The sequence below is a fragment of the Microcebus murinus genome, chromosome 11, assembly GCF_040939455.1.
Source record: "Microcebus murinus isolate Inina chromosome 11, M.murinus_Inina_mat1.0, whole genome shotgun sequence".
Taxonomy (NCBI): Eukaryota; Metazoa; Chordata; class Mammalia; order Primates; family Cheirogaleidae; genus Microcebus; species Microcebus murinus.
This window is the reverse complement of record NC_134114.1, coordinates 51,864,159-51,889,944: the sequence shown is the minus strand read 5'-3', so window position 1 is coordinate 51,889,944 and position 25,786 is coordinate 51,864,159. Positions and strand designations below refer to the sequence as shown.

Below are 25,786 nucleotides of genomic sequence, written 5' to 3'. Positions count from 1 at the left end.
TTTTTGCATTTTGATTATCCAGACGGCAAAAATTAAAAAATTATTGGTTGGTAAAAGTAGTGACAGAATGGACACTACTAGTAGGGTAGAGACTGGTATAAATTTCCTAGAGAAGAATTTGGAACATTTATGAGGAAACTCTAAAATGCTCATAGACTTTGACCTTTGGGAGAATGGAAACCACTCCCAGAAATTCTAACAGAAACAATCAATCATTTATGGACAATAAGAGATGGTCACTCCAGGATTATTTATGATTTAAAATAAAGCCAAGCAACCTAAATATTCAACAGCACACTCTCTATATATACAGTGTAAACATAAGTAATAGTCAGTTTTATACATTAACATATGGTGTGCACACAATAATAGAATAGTACACTGTCACTAAAAGACTAATGACATGGAGGAAAGCATACAGCATACAACTGAAAAGAGCAAACCATAAATAGTATAATTAAATTTTTACGCATTAACTGTAAGCGTGATGCCACGTTAAGTGCGTCATATATTATGAAATCTAATTCTTCCCCAACATCTTGAATATATTTAGTATATGGTACCTACACAAAAAAATATGAAAAGATGACACATTAAAAATACTAATAGTGATTACTCAGGGTGGTGAAAATCCAGGAAATTTGTAATTTTCTGCAATTTAATTTCCTTCCATGAGCCTGTTATTACTTTTTTTTCAGAGAAAAGCATTGCTTCTTAAAAGTAACTGATTCAATAGCATTCTCTGGGTTAAACATAGGCTTACTGAGAAACTATTTCTGAGAAAAAAGAAAATCCCATCATAGAGTCTACAAAGAACAAGGATTAAGGAAAAAAAAAAAGACTATGCCATAAATTATTCAGAATTAACTATGATTTAGAATAATCTATCCTCACTTAATTTTTAAAAAAAGGGCAACTGCTTTTGGAAAAATCTCTTTACTTAGACCAATAGTAAAATTAAGTCTGACTTCTTTAGAACATCACAGACTGGTGGAAGAATGAATTTTCTAAGAATGAGAAGTCACCATTAAGAAATTAAAGAAAAGGGCAGCATTTACAAGAAGGAACACTTACTTAGGAAGATGCCTTACGAGTACATCTTTGCATATTGGTTGCTCAGCTAAAGTTAGCCAAAATTCACAGGCTTCTAAAGCCACATTTTCATCTTGATCTTGAGTTCTCTGTAGCATGTACTGTAAACAAAGGATCTTTAATATTAATCATTTTAAATCACACAATTAATATAAATTCAATCCTACCATTAGGCTTTTGCTGTATCGCCTTTGAGAACTTTATCATGGTTTCAACCTAGGCTTTTGGATAAAAAAGGGGGGGGGGAGGGGTTCCAAAGTGACTCTAAAATGCAGCTAAATTTTAGAACCAATGATTTAGAATGTTGTCAAATGAAAAGTGTTCAGTATATGCACTGTGTATCTGTTTCTGTGTAGGTGCATTTTATGAAACCTGAGATGTCTGAAATGTAAATGTTAATAATCAAATATTAAGCCTTCTTAGAACATAAAAATAACGATTATGTTTTTCTTAAAATGAAAAATCTTTTTGTAACTACTCAAGCTGTCTCTTATAATGTATGTAGACTTTCACATTTGAAGTGATACATACACATCAAAATTAAAAATTGGAAAGTAGTGACATTTCTTATCGTGACTAATTTGTAATTTTCAACAATATAGGTTGCTCATGTCCTCTGAACATAGCAATTCAAATTCACTTGTCATTTTTCAATGTACATGGAGCTAGAATTGAGGTCAGATGATGAATTTCTTATACATGTCTTCTTCTGGGTTGAAACATTTTACATGACAAACTATGGCAACATAACAGTTGTCATAGGCTAGCCTCTACTACATGTCACATCATGTCCCACTCCTGTGCTACTGAGTATTGCTTAAGAAAGAACTGTAACGTTAGTAATTAGGCTCCCCAGCTGTGACCTAGCAACTGATACAAATTCTGAAGTTTCTGGTTAACTCCAAACTCTTCTCACTAAACTTTAAACCAATCCCACCTGACTCTTCAAAGAGAAAATACACCCCAAAACATTTACCCCCATCTTATGCTGCTAAGTATTCTTATCTCTACAACTATTTCTCTTTAAGTTTCAGAACAAGAGTTGCTGCATACCATGGATGCTAGCCTTTTAACAGATCTTAGACCTCATCTTTTAAAAAAAGATTCTCCCTATCCATACCACTTGGAACTTTGGAAGTGAAAGGGAGGCTCTAGCAACATACTATTTAAACACTTCCAAAGCTATGTAATAATCTTCACATACAACTATACCCAGCAATATGAAAATAAATGGTATAGTTTGACTCTTGCAGTACTGAGTACTGCATAAACAGTAATTTTGTTCTGATAATAATTATATTTTGATATTATGTACTCCCCTTTCCTTTAGATATGGCTAAACTGTGATCAATGCACTTAGAATTTCCTAGTAAAATTATTTTAATTGCATAGGGATTAAAAGAGAATCTTTTAAAATCTAAATAGTCTTCCCAAACTAACTGTAATGGCGATGTCAGAAATCTCATTAGATTCTGTTCATGGTCTAACAGGAAAAAAAAAAAAAAAAAGAAATCTCATTAGCACAAATCACACGTTAATCAAATTAATTTTACCAGTAATGGGTAGGATGCAAATTCTTACAGTTTAGAGTTTCTAAATTCTAATAATTTTGAACTTCAATAACATGAGAATATGCCACTTAATCTCCCAAAGTTTTAACGGCCATATAGTCTAACCCATATTTTAGTAAACACAAAACCAAAATATTTCCTAAACTAAAAGCTATCTACTCCATTAACTTCCCCCATAACATCTTATATATTATGAAGGAAACATCCCCATAAAGATAATTTATAACTTTAAGACAATCATGATTATTCTTTTATAACCCCCACATCTTATATGTTGTATAAATTTAAAAATCATGGTTTCACATTGTACATTTTGTATTCAACATTTTTCTAGGGGGAAAGATGAGGAAAACAGCCTTTAAACTATCCATGTTACCTCAACTATATTATGCATGTGAGGAAGCAGGCGATCCATTCGAACTTCAAGCAACATCACAAGTGCCCGGCACACATTTTTCCGTACTTCTGGTTCTTCATCACCAGCCAATGCAAACAGATTCTATTGCACAAGAAACACATATTTTTCTAGTCTAAAAATTCCAATATATTAGAAAGGTTTATACCCAGTGATGAGTATTCTTTAAGTTTAATTAAAGAAATCCTAAGATGATACAGTACCAAAAAATGACTGAATTAACTTGCCTATAGTATTAGATTATAAGACACTTAAATGTGGAATAACTGACAAAGATTATGATTTTGATATAAGATGAAACGTCATTCTGACAGAGTAGAATCAGTTGTGTTTCGAGATCATTTTTAGTCTGTAAGAACGAAACCATGCCATTAAGACTGGGGATTCATTTAGCTTACCCATAAGCAGAAATAATCATTAAAATACAATTTGATTTACTCCTCAAAATTACTGTCAGACAGCAGATTATTTCTACCAACCCTGATTCTTAAGGTGATAATAGGTTCAAATTCTCTAAAAGCATCAATAATTGGAAAATATACACCAATTTTCTAATTTAACCCTAAACTGCTGCTGTTCACCAAGTCAACTCCCCAAACTGCTGATAAAATAATAGTAGTAGTAATTAATCTTACAATGTTCCTTATAAGTTCCTCTACAAGGTAAAAAAGAATGTCTGAATGACAACAGACTGTTTTGTTTAATCCCAACTCTAAGATGATGTCATTTAATTTGACAAATGAGAAGATAGAAGTTAAGTAACTTGCTAGCCAGGAAATGATCTGAAACTGAGTTTCATGGAATCTTAAGTTCACACTCATTTCACTATAGCAACAAGCTTCTACTAGAAGACCAAGTCATCTCTTGTAGAGCTTGCAAGTGGGGAAGTGAGAAGAAAAAACAATGAGGCCTTCCTCGTGTCCCTCATCAAGTTTTACTTTATTTGCATACATGGGCTAAAAGTAGTAAAATGAGCATTTAAAAATTAAATAAAATCCAACATGTCTCGTTTTCTTTTTCCAGGAAATCACAGCAATGTCTCTAAAAAATGAATCTGAAATATTATAAAAAAGACAAAGGAGACGTTCAATGATTAAATCTGAGTGTCTGAAGTACAGCTATAGTATTTTATTTCTTTTTTTGGAAGCAAAGGCTGAGGAATGCTATAGCATTTTAACAACTTTAATTTCCCCAAGTCATGCCTCCATGTTTGACATGCTCAAAATTCTGTAGTTCCTTTTTCATCTGGAGATATTTTACATAGCTAGAGAAGACGACTGTTTTCCCAACAGGCACAGCTTCTATGTTAGATTTGTATCTTTCATTAAATTTTATTAAGAGTTCATTAATTTACTCTAGAGATAGCCACTGAGTTGGGGGTAGGGTGGGGATGTCCAATGTCATCACCTTGCACTGTTTTGTTACTACTGTCACTGAATGAACACCCTATCCAGCTTTGCCAAGGTATATGTTACAGCCATGTATTAGTAACCAATATTTTCATCAATACTCTGTCAGTCTCAGCAGACATGACACTAGCGCCTGATGAAAACATTAATAACAGGCCGGGCGCAGTGGCTCACGCCTGTAATCCTAGCACTCTGGGAGGCCGAGGCGGGCGGATTGCTCGAGGTCAGGAGTTCAAAACCAGCCTGAGCGAGACCCCGTCTCTACTATAAATAGAAAGAAATTAATTGGCCAACTAATATATATAGAAAAAATCAGCCTGACATAGTGGCGCATGCCTGTAGTCCCAGCTACTAGGGAGGCTGAGGCAGAAGGATTGCTTGAGCCCAGGACACTGAGGTTGCTGTGAGCTAGGCTGACGCCATGGCACTCACTCTAGCCTGGGCAACAGAGTGAGACTCTGTCTCAAAAAAAAAACAAAAAAAAGAAAAACAAAAAAAAAAACCATTAATAACAAAGAAAATAATGCACCCATTTATTCATTTAGCAAATTGTTATTGAGGGTCTACTAAGTATTAGGCACTTCCTCCAGAGGTTTACTGCTCTTATAGGTGGAGAAATGACTGAATCTTGTAGGATTATCAAAGTAGTAAAGAACTGTTAATGTGGTATTTAACAGTAATGTAAAATATTTTGAAATGTTAGGAAATGTTCTTGCCCCACTTGCTGAGCATATTCCTATGGAATTTTTATTGTCAGAGAGAATTTAATTTCTTTTATTCTAAAGTATATTTCCTTATAAGATGCTAGCATGTCTATTACTGACCCCTTTATTAAGCTGTGAAAGAACAATACTAACAGGAAATACTACTACTTCTAAATTTAACAGCTAACATGAAGTGCTTACTCTGTGGCAGACATTATTCCAATTGATTTGTAGCAACTAGCTCTGTAACAATCCAACAAGGCGGGTCAATTACTGGCTTCATTTTACAGATGAAACAGAAAACAGTCAAATAAGTTAAATGAAGTGTCCAAGGACACAGAGGAGTGGGGATTTGAACCCAGGCAGTCTTACTTCAGATCTCTATTATTATCTGCTACACTAAACCACCTCTAGACTACACTACATTAAAAGAAAACACTTGGCAGACATAAAATTTATATACCCCTAGCATCAGGAACAGTGCTTGATTCACAGTAAGTACCCTATAAGACACATTTTGGTTAATTTGCAAATGGCTAAAGAATCTTTATGGCTATTGGTAAAAGAAGCCTTAGTCTGTTGGTAAAAGAAGCTCAGAAAGAAGCTGGTCAATTTAAGTGAGGAGAGAAAAGAAACCCATGACCTTCCACCCCTCATATAATTTCCCAACAATAATATCAATAGCCTGACCTCTAAAGAACTTTTAGGAATAGAAAGGACTATTTAATTCAATTTCATTTTTTTTTTTTTTTTGAGACAGAGTCTCACTTTGTTGCCCAGGCTAGAGTGAGTGCCATGGCGTCAGCCTAGCTTACAGCAACCTCAAACTCCTGGGCTCAAGCGATCCTGCTGCCTCAGCCTCCCGAGTAGCTGGGACTACAGGCATGCGCCACCATGCTCGGCTAATTTTTTCTATATATATTAGTTGGCCAATTAATTTCTTTCTATTTATAGTAGAGACGGGGTCTCGCTCTTGCTCAGGCTGGTTTCGAACTCCTGACCTCGAGCAATCCGCCCGCCTCGGCCTCCCAGAGAGCTAGGATTACAGGCGTGAGCCACCGCGCCCGGCCCAATTTCATTTAATGAAAATAAAAGTGAAAGTGCTTAAAGAATATTAAGAATCTTTTCAACCGTTACCAAGCAGCAGAGGTTATTGGACTGCTTATGGCTCATGGCCAGAAAATCATGCTCTTCTTTCTGCTTTTATCACAAAGTTCGAACTGCCTTTAGAGATGCTTGCTGAAACTTAACAGCTACTTTTTCCCTGATGATTCTATTTTTACAATGGAAACCAATGGAAAAACTGGAAATACTGTCTTTTTAGTCTGTACCTTCAGATTCTTTATCAAGTCAACTTTATCCAACCTCACCAATTTTCCACATTTCAAATACTGTGTACAAGCTAGGAGATTCAATTTCCATATGCAATTTGAATAGTATACTGAGAAATTTTTAAAGTAGTTAATATATTATACACACACCCCCATAATCAATGTTTATATCATGATACAAGCAGAAAAATTAGAAACAGAAAAAGTATTTTAATTTTCAACAAAAATTACCAAGCATCTTGTATCCAATTTTAATACTATCAGAAATAATTTCATTAAAGATTGAATTTATAATTATAAATGATTATAGTTATAAAATAAAACTACATGCGGTTAGTACTATCTAAACTTCTCAAAGTCACAGGGGGAGACAGGGACAAACCTTACCTCAATAAAAGAATCAATGTGCAACATCAGAGCTTGAGTCCTGCTGATAATAAACTGATTGACACATGCTACCGCATGAGACCTAGAAAGAAAGTTTAAAATTTAACACATGCTCATTGTAGCTTTTCTATCCACAAAAAAATTGGCAAAAACTTAAAACATTCCTCCATAAAAATATTATAGCATACATATACCTATATATACCCACTAAATAGAATGAGTCAAATCTGTATAATAGAGAAACAATGTACTATATTAAGGGAAAAATGCAAGTTGCAGTACAATATGTTAGTGTTTTTAAGCAAGTGAAAGATGTTTGAAAGGACATGTACAAACTAAACAGTGGATACATCTAAATTGTAGGAGGCTGGGCAAGTGGCACATTTTATAATATTTACAGATTTTAAAATAATGGGTATGCATTCCTTTTGAAACGAAATATGGGGAAGAGTCTATGTGTTCTGGCATACCTAATGCAATTGCTCAGCAATTCTTATTGGTACTACCTTTAAAAATATAACCTTAATCCAATCACTTCACACTACACCTTCACTTCTTCCCCTAGACTAAGAGACTAGATCTCTGATCTCTTACCAGGATTATTGCAATAGGCTTTAATTCATTTCCAGACTTCCACTGTGCTAAATCCCACTACAACTTGTTTGACACACACAAATAAGACCACACTGCACTTTTGTTCAGACTGCTCCAATAAAACCTAATCTACTTTTTCTTTAAAAGGCCAAATGGTAAATATTTTAAACTTAATGGGACACATAAGACCTGTATCATGCTTTCATTCTGTTCCCTCTTAAATACAACCTTCTATTCTAAAGTATGATCATTCTTAGCTTGCAGATACATCACAGGCTGAATTTGGTTCCATAGGTCAGTCTGCTGACCACTAGCCTAGACATTACTTTATGATGGGTCTCCTCCCTAACCCCCAACTTCAATTCCTGCTCTGCTACAACCAAAGATTTTTTTCTTCTGTCACCCTAATAGGGCTATTCCTAATTCTAGTCTTTTCACTTACTGTCCTAGGTCTTAAACATTCTTTACTGTGATCTTTCAGTCTTACTGCTTTATTTTGCTCAGGCCTTCACATGAATGTTATCTTTACAAAGAACCTTCTACATAAAATACCTGTATGAATCACTGTCTGTTCTCTATTCTGAAATATAAACTCCATAAGAACCTTTTTCTTAACTGCTATGTTGAAAACACAGTTGGATTTTGGTTCTCCAATTATGGTAAAAGCACATAAATATTTATTAAGATAAAAGCATACTATGAGGAGCTCAACCACTTAAATGTGTAACGCACGGTAAGTTGCTTACGTATTAAGGTCTATTTTCTCATCTATAAAATAAATATACAATTTGCTTGGGGACTGAACTAATGAGCTAATACACATTAAGTACTTGGAAGAGCAAGCAAATGGGAAAGAAAAATAAGAAAGTGACTTTTAAAAAGGCTTTCAAATGAAGAGCAAAAACTTTTTAACTTGTGTTTGTGTGTAACTCTCTTTCCCGGGTTAGAGTGCTGTGGCCTCAGCCTAGCTCACAGCAACCTCAAACTCCTGGGGTTCAAACAATTCTACTGCCCCAGCCTTCCAAGTAGCTGGGACTACAGGCATACACCACCATGCCTGGCTAAATTTTTTTCTATACATTTTTATCTGTCCAGCTAATTTCTATTTTTTTTTTAGTAGACATCGGGTCTCACTGCTGCTCAGTCTCGAACTCCTGACCTCAAATGATCCACCTACCTTGGCCTTCCAGAGTGCTAGGATTACAGGTGTGAGCCACCTTGCCTGGCCAAAAAATTTTACAAGGTATAAATTTTTCCTGTTCCCACCCTCAAGAGGCACCCACAATTAGCATTTCCCAAATAATTTTTAGAAATTTAAGAACAGTTAGGAATTATTTACATTTTAAAAACAAAGTTTGACAAATAAGTTCCTTTTGCCTCATGTTCTTTTTGTTAAAAGTTTACTTAATATGTGGTTTCTATATATCAGCAATGAAGGAAAAAAAAAACCCTACAAAATTTGACTTAAAAGCTACCATTCATAATAGTGTCAGAAGACCAACTGCCTAGGAATACAATATGTTCAAGACCTATAACGGGAAAAGTATAAAAGTTTATTTATTTATTTTTTGAGACAGAGTCTCGCTTTGTTGCCCAGGCTAGAGTGAGTGCTGTGGCATCAATCTAGCTCACAGCAACCTCAAACTCCTGGGCTCAAGCAATCCTTCTGCCTCAGCCTCCTGAGTAGCTGGGACTACAGGCATGCGCCACCATGCCAGCTAATTTTCTCTATATATATTTTAGTTGGCCAATTAATTTCTATTTATAGTAGAGATGGGGTCTTGCTCTTGTTCAGGCTGGTCTCGAACTCCTGAGCTCAAATGATCCTCCCACCTCAGCAACCCAGAGTGCTAGGATTACAGGCATGAGTCACCATGCCCGGCCTAAAACTTTATTAAAAACAAGCAATTTGTATTGTACAAATGACTAATTCCCCTCAATTGATTTATTGATTCAACACAACTCCAATATAATTGTCGATAGGGTTTTTTCTCCCAATATGGTCTCTTCTTTATAGACCATAATACTTTTAAGTTGAAAAAATTTTCTCTGTGTTTAAGCAAGCTCAGAGTAAATTCTGCTAAATAGAGTATATTTTCAATTTTAATTTCTGCTCTTGGAATGCCAGCATATTTCAGGCCAAATACTGATTTTTTTTGTCTTTCTTCAATATATATTTTTATAAGATCAAACTCTAAGTTGAAAAGTTACATCAAATTTATATGTTGTAAAATTGAAGGCCTTATTTTCATTCCCTTCTGGGACAGAATATAAACCTACCTTATAAACAGGAGCAGCAGCATCCAAAATTTCTTCCAAGTAAAATATACTATAGTACAACTTTAAAAATTATAAAATTATCCTCATACTCTGAGCTCTCATTTAGTTTGTCCAACTCTTTCATTACTGTGTAGCAATTCATTCTAATATCCATTATAAAGTTTTAAGTAACTGCAATTTGCTAAGAGCCTCAAAAGCTCAATTTTTTGCCCTAAAAATATATCATAATTTAATTTGAAGCTAGTCATAAAACAGCAATAGAATAAAATAGAGGGCCCACTAACAGACCTACACATATAAAGAACTCTGTATATGACAGAGATGACATTTGAAATCAATGGTGAAAAAGAAGAAACTATTTAATAAGTATACCAGGAAAAAACTATTAACCAAATGGAAAAGACAGAATGTAACCCTATCTCACACCACACACCCAGATGCTATATACATTAAAAATGTAAAATGAAAATGGAAGTGAAGAAAAATACGTAAATCATCACACTTTCTTCACCTTACTTAAAATGTTAAAAGGGGTAGACTTCTTGGGGAACATGAACTCCAACCTAATTATGCCTGGAAGAATAATATTTTGAAAATGTATTATTTTTGTTCATGACACTGCCACAAATAAATTTCTACTATGAGTACAACAAAGTACCACTTAACATGGAGAGTAACTAAAATAAAGATAAAAAAGAATAAAAATAAATAGAAAATTTTAGCAAGAAATGTGTTCCTGATTAGCTCCCTACTCACACTGCTGAAACCATAATCCTTTGGAACACAGCTTGCAATCTGAAAGAAAGCTCCAGTGGGCATATGAATTAGTAGTCATGGCTTTGCACTAAAAAGTTCATGCATTTGGAACTCTGAAAAATCATCTATAGGAAATGCATACCATTTACTTAAAACAATATTATGATGTTAGATTATTCTACATAAAAGCACTAAGCACTAAAAATTGGAAGCCAAAAAAAATTCAAAGTAACTAAGAATCTTAAGAGGAATGACTTCCACAGTAACAAAAGGCAAGGACAAACTAGAAAAAAATTTTATGCAGTAACTGACCTTCTGCCCCACAAAGAATATGGTAACTTGGAGAATGAAGTTAGAGTCTCACCCACTTCAACAATACAATGAAGACATCATGATAATTACAGCTCAGTTGGACAACTGATAAGAAATTTAATCAAAGGCCAATTTAATATTCTAAATATAATATTTTGACAACTGTGTGCCAGGTACTGTTCTAGGAACTAGGGATACAGAAGTGAACAAAGTAGGCCAGGTTAACTTCATGACCAGCCTACTAGGCCTACTATGTGATTACAGGATATACTTTAAAAAGTCCTGCCACTTTCATGCTTGTAATGTTTTTATCATAAATAGATGTAAAACCCTTAAACTAAAATTATTTATTAATTTAATGAGAATAAATCTTCATTAAAATTCAGCTTATTAATCACAGAATAAAGAAAAGCAGAGAATAGGTCTGCACTAGGCCTGAAAATGAGAGAAAGGGAAGAGAATACTACATGTTTAGAAGCTCAAAAATTTAGAGTTCATTACTTCCGATGATAATCTTGTTCACCTTCAATGAACGAGGATATATGTACATGTTATACTGGAAGAACTTTTATTACACAGCCACAAATGAAGATATTTGAACTTGGCAAGATAAAAAATGACAAGAAACCTACACCTAATCTTGGCCTTAAACAAAGGAATCTAAAAGAAGGATGACTGTTATCTATTATGAACATAATTAACCATGCAGAAGGTAGAGCACTATATCATATTTAATGAAAATTTCAGAGTCAGTATTTCACAAGTTTCATTATTACAACAGTAAATTTCAATTATGTAAGTTCACTTATGTGGAACCATCTAGTATCTTTTGCTAATCACAAAAAATATTAGGTAATACAAAATAAAGTAGTGGTTAGGCTATGTCAGAGTTGATAAATCAATATGGACTATATAAATACCTTATTTTTGGACTACTGTGTTTGAAAAACTGCAAAAATTTGGGAATCATGATGTTGAGAGGACGATCTAAAACATCACTGTCTAAAATCTCAGCAGAATCTTCACATATCTTCTGAAGGGCACCAAATGCTCCCTATAAAAGACACATATTTAAATTATGAGAATTCATTATAAATGAAGCCATTTAAAAGCAAATTGAGGAATGTTATCGTATATATGGATTAATGTTCTCAGCCTATATAAAATGCTACCTTCTAAAATCCATAAATCTAATCATTCAATTTTAAAACAAACTATTATAATCATGGAGTATCTAAAATCTGTTCAAATATAATGGTACATTTGAAATTTAGCAATACATGTTTAGAGAACTGAGGATATTTTGGCAGAGATTAAATACCAGTTTTTTAAAACTGAATGTAAAACTCTACATTTACATAGACGTCTGTTTAACTATTGTAACACTTTTTGAAGTACATAGAGAGGTCACCTATACCATTAAAAAAGTCACATATATAAAACCACTCATCAGGTAACTAGTGACAAAATCTTTTAGAAGGACAGACAATTCAAACTGGCAACTATTTCCCCATAACCACTTTTATACTAATAGGGATAATCCAGAGCCTTTGTACACAATATGTTACCTACTAAATGCCTCAACCATCTACACTTCAGTCCTTATAATTCCATCAATAGTAACTTGGTGCTCATTCTCCATAGTACAGTTAATTTAAAAAAGGTGTCCAACAGTAAGTAAAGGCAATTACACAATACTCTTATAGAGTTTAATTTAAAAAAACTAAATCTGGAGAATTTTAAAGTTTCAAACTTAGTTAAAAATATAAAATTTCAATCTTAGATTTAACATGCTTATGTAGCCACACCTCAACAGCTAAAAAAAAAAAAAAAAAAAGATTTAACATGCTTAAATATTAGAGATTTTAATTGTCATGTTAAAATAGTTATATTTGAATATTAATGTCTTTTCGAAAAATGTTTTAGTTTTGAAAAACTGTTAAAATCAAATTAAATGTGAACCTGTTACCTACTGTGCCAAAAATGAGCCAAAAATACCTTAAAAGCCAAAACCAAAAACTTCAACTAAGAACATTTAGCAATCACTCTATACCAACATCTGGAAAACCCACATCTTTAGTTCAGACAGATGGGAATATTGTTTATTTAAAGTACAATTTCTATGTAGTAGTTCCACAATTCACAATTAACTGCCGCTTACAATTTTTATTCTTGGAAAGTGATTAAAATTTCAAGTTTCTTTTATGTTATTATTGCCATCACACCAACCACTATTTAAATGTAATCAACTACACTCTGACTAAATATTTAGTTTTTCTGTAATCTTAGTGTATTTATAAGGGATTTTTGTGTGTACAAGAATGATTTTTTTCTCTTAGGGAGGGAGAAAAGTGACTTAAATAACTAACTTTGCCAACACTCCCTCACCCCATCTTCTCTGCCTATTTCTCCTTTCTGAAGACAGGTCAGGCAACAAACTGCCAGGTCATAAGACCACCTGATTGCTTTTTGTTTGGTTATTCCTGTGCCTGCCCTGCCTGCAATCCTGCTCTTTTTTGAGAGTCAGAGGATCACTACTTTAGAGAGTAAAAACATCTAAAATGGTTTTCACTTAAAACAGATTTCTATCCCAATTGGAAGCCTGCTAATGAAAGAGATAAAGTATTCATTAATAGAGATTATAAAAAAAGGAATTCATACAAACTGACTCTCACCTCCTCAAATGGAAAGGTTGCTACTGATTTGATTAGTGGCAAAAAAACAAGAGATCAGAGTTAATGTATGATTAAAACTAGAGAAGTCAGATATGCCCTAGATAATGTCATATAATAAGCAGCATAAAAACAATTTAGAGAAGCTATAAAAATACTCATAGTCTGGGAATTTGGTAAATTTCAGTCTATCTTTAAAAAATATCACATCAACTGATTAAGCTTGACAATAGCTGTTTATTACATATACACCCAAGGATAACTTTAGAAGACATCTCCTTGTAGGACATATAGTGAAGAGGTTTCATAATGTAATAGTCTTTATAGAAAACAGTATGGTAAACAATTCATAAATGGTAACTTTAGGCTTCTAACTTTTGAAGTTGTATATTTCAGAGGAAATATTTTTCCCAAAGGTTGCTAACACAGAACATGAAAAGAAAAACTATATTTGAAACAAATACCCTTACCTCACAGGTGTTGTAATCTTCAGAATCCAACAGGCTGCAGAGTTTTGGTAAGAGGTCAGGCCAATTCTGCAATTCTCCTTTAGAGGCTATGGTTGTAATCAAAATACCTTGAAAGAAAACAAACATCTTTAGGAAATCTGACTCACTGTGCCATGTGGACAACTGTGTGCCTATGCATGAGTGCGCGCACACACACACTTAAATATCCCATGCCTAAGACTTCTAAACTACATATTAATAACATTTACCAGTGACTCCCACATCACCACAGCATAACTGTGGAAAAACCACAGCATCAACCAGATGTTTCTAATCTTGTTTCCCAACAGTTTACCCTCTAAGCTTTTTTTTTAATCTACTAAGTATCTGTATAAAAGACTGCAATTTGCTTTTCTACGATGATACCAAGGATAGCTTCACCAATTAAAATTAACTACAATTCTATACATACAAAACAGCAGAATGAAAACTATATCAAAATGTTAGCCTATAACCATGTGATGAATTTATAAATCTGTTAGGTTCATATAAAAGATACATTAAGAAGCTAAGAACAGCTCCCTGACTTAATCTGGAATCACAGCCAAGGACGGTAGTAGAAAAAATTTAAGATGAGCATCACTTGATAACATTCCTATATGTTCAGTCTGTTTACAACACTCCCTCACGTAGACCGGCTGCACACTCCTACAATAGTTCCCACTTACTGGATCAATGCTGACTAGCTGGAAAGGTGATCTTGGAGGAAGGTGGCACATGCTGACTGATCATCTTGTTTTGACTGACTGGATTTCAACTGTGTTGTGCAGTTGAGTTGTGACAGTCGATTATGCATATACACAAAAATGTAACACAAAAGTTTTGTGTTAATACAAACACAATGATAACACGTAAGTTTTGTGTTAACATTTTTTTCTGCCTTAGTAAATACATCACTAATAATAAAATGTAATACGGTTGGTGATTACCAATCTTTTAGTACCTTAGAGTATAAAAACTCTGAAATGTTATTTTGAAAATTGAGCAGGATATATATAAAATGCCTAGCACCTAGTAAACATTCGATGAGTATCACTGAATAGTAAATTCTACTACTGTGTATAAATTTTCATTTGAATTTTCTACCTTTAGTTTTGAAAAGGCTGCTCCCAATGGTAAAGAACTAAAAAATATGTGGAGTAAAAGCTGTTGGCAAATATTTTACTCTCCATTAAACCAAAACAAAAAAATTATACACAATGGCCAATGTATTGATAGCATTTTAAAACATTAACCTTTACAATAAAATAGTTTAGCAAGATCTAAAGGCAGCAACACCTGGCCCTTTTGCCAGTTATTCTTTCCTGAAGATTAGGTTTGGATCTGCCTATTTAAGACCAAGCATGTCTTAAATAAGACTGCAAACATGTAATTGTTATTACAAATTAAATACAATCTATAACTTGGTACTAACAGATGGCTAACATTCATTATTTCCACTAGGAGAGCATTAAAGAATGTTGACAGAGGGACAAACTCCAAACTTATCTGGCCCCATAATTTCATCTACTCCTGAAAAATCATTTAATATCCAGCATAGGCACAAAAGTGAAAGGTGACAGATATTTCTCTGTATTTACAACAATTAAGGGAATAAAACCAGTGTGCTTGCCAACACCTATTAAAATCTTAAATGTTTAAGGAGGGAAAGGAGGAGGGACAAAAGTAGTCTTTTATTTTTAACTAACAATATAAGGCAGGCAGATAATTTAACTGGCCATGCTGCTTATTTCAAGCTGACATCTAGTTAATATTACAGGCTTTTTAAAATGGAAAATTTCACACATATGTGAAAGAGAAACAAAATGAACTAAATGTATCCAACTAATTAGGTTCAACAACAGTTATCAATGCATAATCTTATTTCACCTATATTTCTACCCACATCCACCTTCACATTCCTAATTATCTTTGATCAAATCCCAGTCAGTATCATGACATTTGGAAATAATATTGCCTTTATGTACAAAGCCCTTTCACTTATTTTTGTGAAGCAGAGTAAAACAACTAAATAAAAACTACTTGATCAGTTTCTAAACTGAAAACTGCAGTGGCCTCTCACAATTAGAATACTTAAATACTCTACTTAATATAAATTAGAAATAAAACCAAAGCTCTATCATATTCTATTAATAGACACCAAGAAATAAAAATTATGCCTATGTATATCAATTTCACTCATATGTGTTTTAAAATAAGAAGTCAGAAGATACTTAACTGCTTAAATAGTTCCCAAGATAAACCTGGCTTCTGAACATGTTCAAAAACCTTTATAGATGGTAAAAGAAATCTAGCATTCACTGGGAGATAACACTAATTCTTCTCTCCCCAGCACTGTCACTTCTACCTTGCCAATTTAAAGACATAAAGTACAGAAGTTTGGAGCAAATGGCACTTAAAGACAGGTTTATAATGAAATACAGTTTAGGTATAAAGTAATCTTAGGTAGAAAGCAATCTCATATCTAATTTCTACATCTTGTCCTCTCCTTTCTTCTCAGCTGAGTTGCCATCTCTCAAGATGAAACAAACTTCTTTCCAAATCCCATTCCACTTTATCTATGGGGAATTCTCTCCTTGATTTTAAATAGAAAAGGCTGGTATACACTCACCATTCTTTTCACCAGTGTCATGAGTAGGTAAAGACTTAAGGGATACATATGGGTACATCAGAATAATCCTAGGGAGTCCTTTTGCAAACTACAAATGTCCTCTACCCAAATTTAAAATCAGTGTCAATAATGGCACTGTTTAATACAGAATGTCTGCAGGAAAGTCACAGAGTAAGAGATGACTTGGATACTTTTCAAACCTACAAGACAAAATGTGCAAAACTAAGGAATTCTTGATGAAAGTGTTTCACTCCTTTAACTGGCTTCCATTTAACCAACCTGGTAAATTCAGAGATGCTTTCCAAGTCTTTGTAAAATTTAACCGCTGAAGTCCATGACATACTGAACGGCTGCCCATTAGTAGGTTACTCAAGAGAGTATACCTGCCTATTTCTTCTTCCACTGGTTGATGTGTGTGCTTACCAATAGCCAGTTGTGTGTGCTCTCAAGTCAATTTATAGCAGTTACTGTAATTAAGTATTTTAATCTAGTATTACATAAGCTGACAGAAAGTTCTTTCCCTAAACAAGTTGAACATTCTGAAGACTAAAAAACTTGCTACTGAATTAGGTATGGACAAGGCAAATATTATAATAAAAAACAAGTGGGAAAATAAAAATTTAGAATCCTACACTTACATTGTTTTCAAAAATCAGAAAACTTTTCATTACATGTAAAAATGAAAAGAGAAATTGTGCCCCATATATTTTGTAAGGTAGACAGACTATGAGAAACTCCAATCTGCATACTCAAAGAAAACATAATGGTCCTAAATTATTATCACTTGCTAATGTCCCATTGTAACCAACTTTGATTAAGCCAAGTGTGATAAAGCTCTCTTATCCACTGAGACCAGTAATCCTCATCACTGGTCTCACTGAGTAAGAGTTTTAACATTTAACTGAGTAAGAGTAATTAACATCATGTCAAAAGCATTTAAATGCAATAATAATTTCCCTCATCACAATTTAACGTTAAATGGCTAACAAAAATTCTATGGAAATGTTCTGTCATCTCTAAAGATGATACAGTTAGAAACAGAACAAACAAAATTGTTGCAATATAACTTACCAACCGTGGCTCTAATCAGAGGAGAGGAGTCACCAATATTATTTAAACATTCACTTTTAATAAAGTCTGTTACACCATTTGGGAAGTTCTGAAAATGTGCTTTCACGTTATTCTTCAAGATGAGACCACTCAATGATCTTGTAGGTTCATCTGTAATAAAACAGCAGTAGCAGCACTGAATTTTAAAGATTTCATTTCAAAATGTGCCCAGAACAATAACTTTAAAGTATTTATATTCAAAAATTGATTGTGGAGGCAGGGTGTGGTGGCTCATGTCTGTAATCCTAGCACTCTGGGAGGCCTACTCCAGATCACTTGAGCCCAGGAGTTCGAGACCAACCCGGGCAATAGCAAGACTCCATTTCAAACAAAAAAAGAAAAAAAAGTTGATTGTCACATTCAAATTTATTTTACTATAACCAGTTAAAAAAACCATAACCAAATACCAAAGGATTAACTCCTGATTTCAGGGTTTCTCAACTTTGTTTTCTTTTTTTTTTTTTAATAAAAATTATATACTTTATTTAAATTTTTTTCTTTTTTTTTTTACTGCAAAGATTCGATTTCCAATCAACTTTGGCACTACTGACATTTTGACAACAGTTTGACATATTGACAATTCTTTGTTGTGAGTTGCTATCTCGTGTGTTGTAAGATGTTTACCAGCATTATTAGTTGTACATGCCCACAGAACCCCTCTAAGTTATGACAACCAAAAATGTCTCCTGGGGGGGAGGGGGCAAAACGTCCCCTGGTTGAGAAGCACTGATTTAAGAATTAGTTTACAGATGGCCACTGTATGCAAGCTTTAACGTTATGTAATAAACATCCTTATAGGTCTGAAAGTATTAGTTACTAAAAATATCCTAATAAAAACGTAAGTGGAAAAAATATATGGGATCATTTTCACATAAATATAATTGTCATTAACTTATTTTTCATTTGCCCTAGAGCTTAAAAATAGTAAGGCATCAGTCCTGGCATGATGGTTTACACCTGTCATCCCAGCACTCTGGGAGGCTGAGGCAGGAGGATCATTTGAAGTCAGGAGTTTGAGCCTGCAGTGAGCTATGATTACACCACTGTACTTCCAAGCCTGGGTGACAGAGCAAAGACACTGTCTCCCTAGGAAAGAAAAAAAAAAAAGTAAAGCATAAAATCTGCAAAAACATTTAAAAATAGAATCTTAAAGTTTAATCCATAGATGGTGCTAAATTTTCAAAAAGAAATACTATCACTGATGTTTAACCAATTGGCATCACCACCAACAATATCAGCAATAGTTGAACATTTTCTGAATGCTTATTATGAATTAAAACACTGATAAGTGCTTTCCAAGTAGCACTGCATTTAATCCTTACAACCTCACGATACAGATATTATTAACCTCACAGGTGAAGAAACTGAGGCCTTTGCCAAAGTCCCACAAGGCTACCAAGTGGGGAAGCCAAAACCTTGGGAGTCTGGCTTCAGAGCATACACTTCAAACTACTCCTCTCAAAGGGCTTTAAGACAAGAAGACCTGCAGTGCCAAACAGAATATGCTACTGAAACACTACGGTTTTACCTACCTTATTAAAAATAAAATACCTGGAGTTTGTTCTACTTAATACTATGTTCCCAAAGTCTGAATGGAATGGCATTGAAACCTTCAAGGGTAAAAAGCACATGTAGAGGCAAAAAAACCACAAAGTTTCTCTGCACATACACCCCATTCAGGTCATCATAGCAATAAGACTCTTTTATGTTACTATTTAAAAATGTTTTTCCATTTTCAATTATAATCCATTCCAACAAGTAACTTAAAACAAAGCCTACTTCTAAATCCTTGGGAGGGGGACATGGGCAATGTATGTAACCTTAACACTTGTACTCCCTAATACGCTAAATAAATAAATAAATCCTCTTAAAAGTTTAAAACTGCCATGAAATAAATTAAGTCGAATATTTAACTTCCTCAAGCTTAAGTTAGCTAATAATTCAGCCATGTACTCATTTTAAATTGCATTATTTCTAACATAGTATGTTGTTTTTACAAAAATTATGAGTTTTAATAATTTAACATAATTTAATAATTTGTAAAATTTAATAATTTTACAAAAATCATAAGTTTTAATAAACCATAACATGAGGTGAAATCGTTTTTTTTTTAGTCTCACTCTGTTATTCTATTGCCTGCCTAGAGTTCCATGGTGTCAGCCTAGCTCACAGCAACCCCAAACTGTTGGGCTCAAGCAATCCTTCTGCCTCAGCCTCCCGTGTAGCTGAGAACATAGGCATGCAGCACCATGCCTGGCTAATTTTCTCTCTATATATTTTTAATTGTCTAATTAATTTTTCTATTTTTAGTAGAAACGGGGTCTCCCTCTTGCTCAGGCTGGTCTCGAACCCCTGACTTTGAGAGATCCTCCAGCCTCGGCCTCCCAGAGTGCTAGGATTACAGGCGTGAACCACCGTGTCTGGCCAAATAGTTTCAAAGTATATATCCTCTTAAAATCCATTTTTTTAAAAGTCAATGACCACTTTTCTTTTTAAAAAAAAAAAAATTAAGATTTTCCTTCATTAGGCCCTCGATTTGCTCATCTGCAAAATGAGGGAATTTTAGAGCAGCTGATCTCTGACGTCCCTTCTGGATCCAAAACTTAAATAATCCCAGTGCTTTGGGAAGTTGAGGCAGGAGGATAGCTTGAGGCTAGGAGTTAAGACCAGCCTGGACAACACAGCAAGACCCCGTCTCTACAAAAAATAAAATTAGCTGGATGTGGTGGCTTGTGCCTGTAGTCTCAGGTAACGTGGGAGGCCGAGGTGGGAGATTGCTGGAGCCCAAGGAGTTCGAGGTTGCAGTGAGCTATGATCATGTTACCACACTCCAGCCGGAGTTACAGACCAAGTCCCTGTCTCTTAAAAAAATCTTTCTAAATAAACATCTTCAATTAACGATGTTACTTATGGTCCTTCTCTAAGATGTCATGATGCAGAGTTTTTTTTTTTTTTTAAACAGAGAAACTAGATATGGCATATGGCCAACTATGTTCCCATCTTCCTGGGGAGGGGGAAATGAGTAAACACAAGAAGAAATATGAACTGTTACACAAATGTAAAACTCCTGTCTTTTGAGAAACTGCACCCAATGAACAGAAGAAATACATTTTAGGGTCAAAAAAACCTGAATAAAATCTTTCCCAATATTTAATGGTTTTGCAATCGGTTTTTGTGGAGGTAGGGGCTTCCAAATTCTACTGCTGCTATTTAAGTTTTTTAAAAAAGAACTTTTGAAGTACCCTTATATCCCAACAAAGATTTAATAATGAGTATGATTTATTAGCAACCTTAATATTTGGAATGTAGGGGTGAAAACAGAGAGTAGACTGCTCAGTAAAAATAAAATTTTCAACTTAAATAATTACAGACTAGAAAAATTCATTTAGTAAATATATTAGTTCTTTAAAAAGAAAATAGCAGCCTGATCACAAACTGTAAGAAAAATTTCAGTATTAAGAAACAATATATTATGCTTTTAAGATCTTTATTAAAAAAAAAAAAGAAACAATATATCATAAATATACTTTTCAAACTAGGAATACTAATTGCTGAATTTAAAGACAGGCTGAAAGAATTCCTAGTTTCTTAAAAATCTAGATTTGGAGTTTTAAAATTTCTATTATGTCCCCTAATCATAAATTAACCCCATTAACTACAAAATCATTTGAAAACAATGCGAAAGAAATCACTATCTGTATGAATTATCAAAATCTGAACACAAGATTAGTGAGATTTTACTATACATTAAGACCATTAACCTGCTAGAGTCTGGAGCTGAAGGAAACCTTACCGATGGCATAGCTGAAAGAAGAGAGTTTAAATGACTCCAACTCAGAGTCTAAAACCTGTTATTTCCCAATTCCAAGTGCAGTGTTTTTATTAACTGCACTATGGCATCTAAAATACTAATCACTGAATAGGGTATGGTGCTTTTACTTAGAGGCCAGTCAGTTATTCAATAAATATTTGTCTTCTACGTGTCTGCAATGTTTCAGGAAGGGAATACTCAAATAATGCTATAAAGAACACCTCTCACTACAATGTAAGCTCCTTGAGGGCACAGATTTTTGTTTTGCTCATTTTTATCTCCCCTGAGCCTGCAAACTGCCTGGCAAACAGGTGGTGTGCAATAAATACTTGTGAAATAAAATCTGGTGAGACTTTACATGTTATTAGAACATTCAAATGACCATGTCATTTAAAAAATCACACTATTCAGGTTTCAAACTGTCATAGAAGTGATTTAATTTTAAAATTGCTTAGAAGACTTAATGAAAAAGTTTTATGTACACTGTTAGAAATTTTTGAAAAGTTACGAAAGTTTACCTTTGAGTAAAATACCATTTTTTGCTAAATAATTTAAAAATAGTATACATTATACATAGCCATATAAAAGGAGTACAGAAGGATATAATTAAAGAGATCAACATAATAATCTCTGGATGATGGGCTAAGTGATTTTTCATTTCAGTTATATGACCTTTCCATTTTTTTCTACAATGATCACATATATATTCAGTTAAATTTTTTTTGAGATAGTTTCAATCTGTCACCTTTGTATATATAGAGTGCAGTGGCGTCATAGCTCACTGCAACCACAAACTCCTAGGCTCAAGCAATCTTCCTGCCTCAGCCTCCTGAGTAGCTGGGACTATAGGCTCGTGCCACTACACCTGGCTAATTCTTTAATTTTTTGTAGAGACAAGGTCTTGCTCTTGCTCAGGCTGTATATTAAAAGAAATAAATCAACATTCATGTAAAAGCACTGAAGCAAAACAAAGTAGACTTTCCACACATTTTCATTTGTAAAGGATGAGGGAATCTGTTATATAAACACCCAATTAACTGAATACTTATTAAGCATGTAAATGCTTTGAGTATTAATAATTCTGCTCATCCCACATCGATAAAGTATGTTTACTATAAAATGCAATCCTTTGAAATGATTAACTCTCAGTATATTTTAATAGGTCTTAAAGATACTTTTTAAAAGTTAAACACAAACTCTACTTACCTTCGGATTTTAGTTTTGTAAGGACAAAAATCAAGTAGTTGTTAAAATCTGGATATTGATTGAGTTGTTCCAGTTTCTACAACAAACAGTAGTTAAGGAAATGTCTCTGTGTAATCTAAGGAAAAAACTAAGCATTTTTTATATAAAAATCAAGAATCCCTTTGTGGTATTTCTAGTCTTACATTTTTTTTTTAAATGAAGAATAAGGATTTCTTATTAAATCTATTAACATACTACTCATGCACTAGTGCTTGTTAAAGCTCTTAGGTGCTTTACAGCTGAAATTTATCAATTTTATTCAATGCAACATCTAGCTTCAGTAAGCTCAATACAGCAAAAATTTTCCAAAACAGAATTCTTAGATTTATTAGAACTTTAAAACATCGTAACCAGAAAGGTATCCAAGTATAAACTAGTTACAAAAATGAAAGTATTCCAAACAAATGAAAACCAGTCTTTAAGAGATGACAATCACTTAGGGAAATTAACTTTATAAAATGGCTTTTTAAAGTTTAAAAAAAAAAAAAGTACTTTTGTCAGACTCATCTGTTCTTTGGAATTCAAAAAATTAAGATAAAATGCCACTTATGTACAAGCCTATATATCAAATGTTATATAAAGTCAGCATTATGAGATTAATACACAATAATTGCTTTTTTCTTCAGAATCTGACATTTCCAGTAACACAAATTTGTAGGTATTTCGTTGGTGTTAGCAGTCAAAAGCAACATAATGCTGTATTAAATCTCTCATCCTTCAAGCCCTCTCAGTCCCTAACACACCTCCCAACTGTGTTTTACTACACAAAATGATTAAGATGTTTTTATACAACAGATTTAAATTTCTGATTAAATCCAAGACTCAAAAAAGTGTAGGTACACTTATTAGCTATTTATCACATACTTGAATACCCTCAACGTTGAGGGGTCAGTACATTAACTAGCAAAATATACTCTCTAGTAAAATTCCACGGTGCAACTACTTTCTGTAACCAAGAAAAACCCAGATGGTGATTCTTGCTTTAGTGAAAGGTCAAGATTAACAACATGCTGATATGCCAATACATTTCTCATAAATATTTCCTGATAAGGTTTACTTTCTTAAAACTTGAGCTATATCTCTTTATACTATTATAACAGATTTATATCTACTATTTATATCTACTATTATATCTACTATTTATATTATATCTACAGATTTATATTTACTATTCATATCTACGGATTTATATCTACTTATACTATTATAACGGATTTATTCAGAAGTCAAAACAATAATTACATTCTCTCTTTAGGAGGCACAAAGTCATCATTAGGTGCTCTGAAAATATAAAGCAGTGCATATTTTTAGTTAAAATACTGTTTTCCTCTAACAGTAAAAGAAAAATTTGCTCTTACTCAGAGGACACACTATGCTCCAGGCACATAAACTGAAAATTGACTACTAGCCCAAGCACAGTACTGGACATATAAAAGGTACTTAATAAATATACACTAAAACAAGAAAGTATGATATATAGTGCTACTTAAGAATTACAATGCAAGTCTGGGCTTGGCTAATTCATGAAACAGGTAATTGTATCATATAATACCTGCAATTAATTAAATATCAATTTTCTATCATTTCTGGAACTATGACAACACAATTAAAACTGAGCCATAACAGGGTTTCAGATACAAACCCCGGTACACTCCAAGAACTACTGTTCCTTCCTCAGTACTAGTAGATCCAAACTGTTAGCCCCTCATTTTTAAAACAGGCAGTATATTAACAAAACAACTGAATATTTATTCTGTCATATATTGAGGATTTTAGGTTACAGCAAATGCAGTACTTCTTTGAAACCCTCTGGGCGAATAACTTCATCTTTATAGTATTTTAAATAGGTCAAAGACGAAAAGAGCTTACGTACCAAATTCCATATTAAGTAATTTTGCAGCTTATTGACAATAAAAATCAAGAGACTTTTCTGCAAAAATATTTTTAACTGCTTTAGGCTTAAAAGAACAGGGGTAGAAAAGATTACTTATGATCTGGTAAGTGAACTTGTTTACTGGATCCAATAAGAGCTCTCCATTTGTCTACGGTTTAGGGGACTACAAAAAGCATACATAGAAAAGGTTTTGCTTCTTAACCCTGTCTCTAAAACCGTAGCAAAAGGACAACTACATCGGCACACCAGGTAAAGACTTAGCTAATTGCGCAATTAGCCTTGAGCCGAAGGTTTAAAAAGAAAATCCCACTTGGAAGCCAGAGGACTTGCAACAGGTGTTAACAAGAGCAATCCCGGGATGAGGCACAAACAGAGACCCCTTCCCCCCACCTGTAGGTCTCCAGCCCTTCTTGGGCAAGGGCCTGGAAAAAACCTCAAGACCCACACGGCGGCAGTTCAAACCCCGCGCCAGCTCCACCCATTTCTGGCCAGTCGGCCAGCAAGCCCGGGCGCTCTCGCAGCGCCTCCACTCGGCCCGCCGCCCCCACCCCGCGGGGCGCATTGTGTGGGCCCGGGCCGCTCCCGCCCGCGCCTCTCCCCACCGCCTCAGCAGGTCAGCGGCGGGCGGGGACGTGGCCGCCGGGCCCGCGCACATGTCGCGATCTCGGGCGGCGGCCCGGGCCCCTGCCTCCCGCGGGCCGGAAGCCGACGGTCTCGGCGGCGTGAGCCCCACGCGGCGCTGCCCCCGGCCCAGGCACCAGGGCCGCGTGCGCGAGGCGCCGGGCAGGGCTGCGGCGGCGGGCCTCCCCGCGGGCGACCGACAGTGAAGGAGGGAGGGCTCAGGAGGGGGAGGGGCGGCGGGAGCCCCCGGCCGCCGGGAGCGGCCCGCAGCGCCGAGCCAGCTGCGCGGGCGGCGGCCAGGCCTCGCAAAGGATACTTGTTGCACGGTTCTCTGGATGGTGGTGTCTGGGGACTGGGACTCCTTCAACAGCTGCAGGATTTGCTGAAGTCCTTGCTCGTCAGGTTTCCACTCATACTCCATCTTGGTTTGCTGCAAATAAAGCCAGACACAGGAAGAGACGG

The 25,786-nt window shown here is 34.7% G+C and overlaps 1 protein-coding gene across 4 annotated transcripts in view; it reads right to left on the bottom strand.

The window, feature by feature from the left end:
• The window catches only part of TNPO1 (transportin 1), a 96,724-nt gene that overhangs the window by 32,775 nt on the left and 38,163 nt on the right, over positions 1–25,786 (bottom strand). For all 4 annotated transcript variants that reach the window (XM_076008103.1, XM_076008105.1, XM_076008106.1 and 1 more), the window contains exons 2-9: positions 25,641–25,754; positions 22,771–22,846; positions 17,715–17,864; positions 13,994–14,100; positions 11,772–11,905; positions 6,910–6,991; positions 3,040–3,162; positions 1,075–1,193 (exon numbers count right to left, since the gene is read on the bottom strand). In XM_076008103.1, the coding sequence (XP_075864218.1) occupies positions 1,075–1,193; positions 3,040–3,162; positions 6,910–6,991; positions 11,772–11,905; positions 13,994–14,100; positions 17,715–17,864; positions 22,771–22,846; positions 25,641–25,754 (905 nt within the window). The remainder of the gene's footprint in view (positions 1–1,074; positions 1,194–3,039; positions 3,163–6,909; positions 6,992–11,771; positions 11,906–13,993; positions 14,101–17,714; positions 17,865–22,770; positions 22,847–25,640; positions 25,755–25,786) is intronic.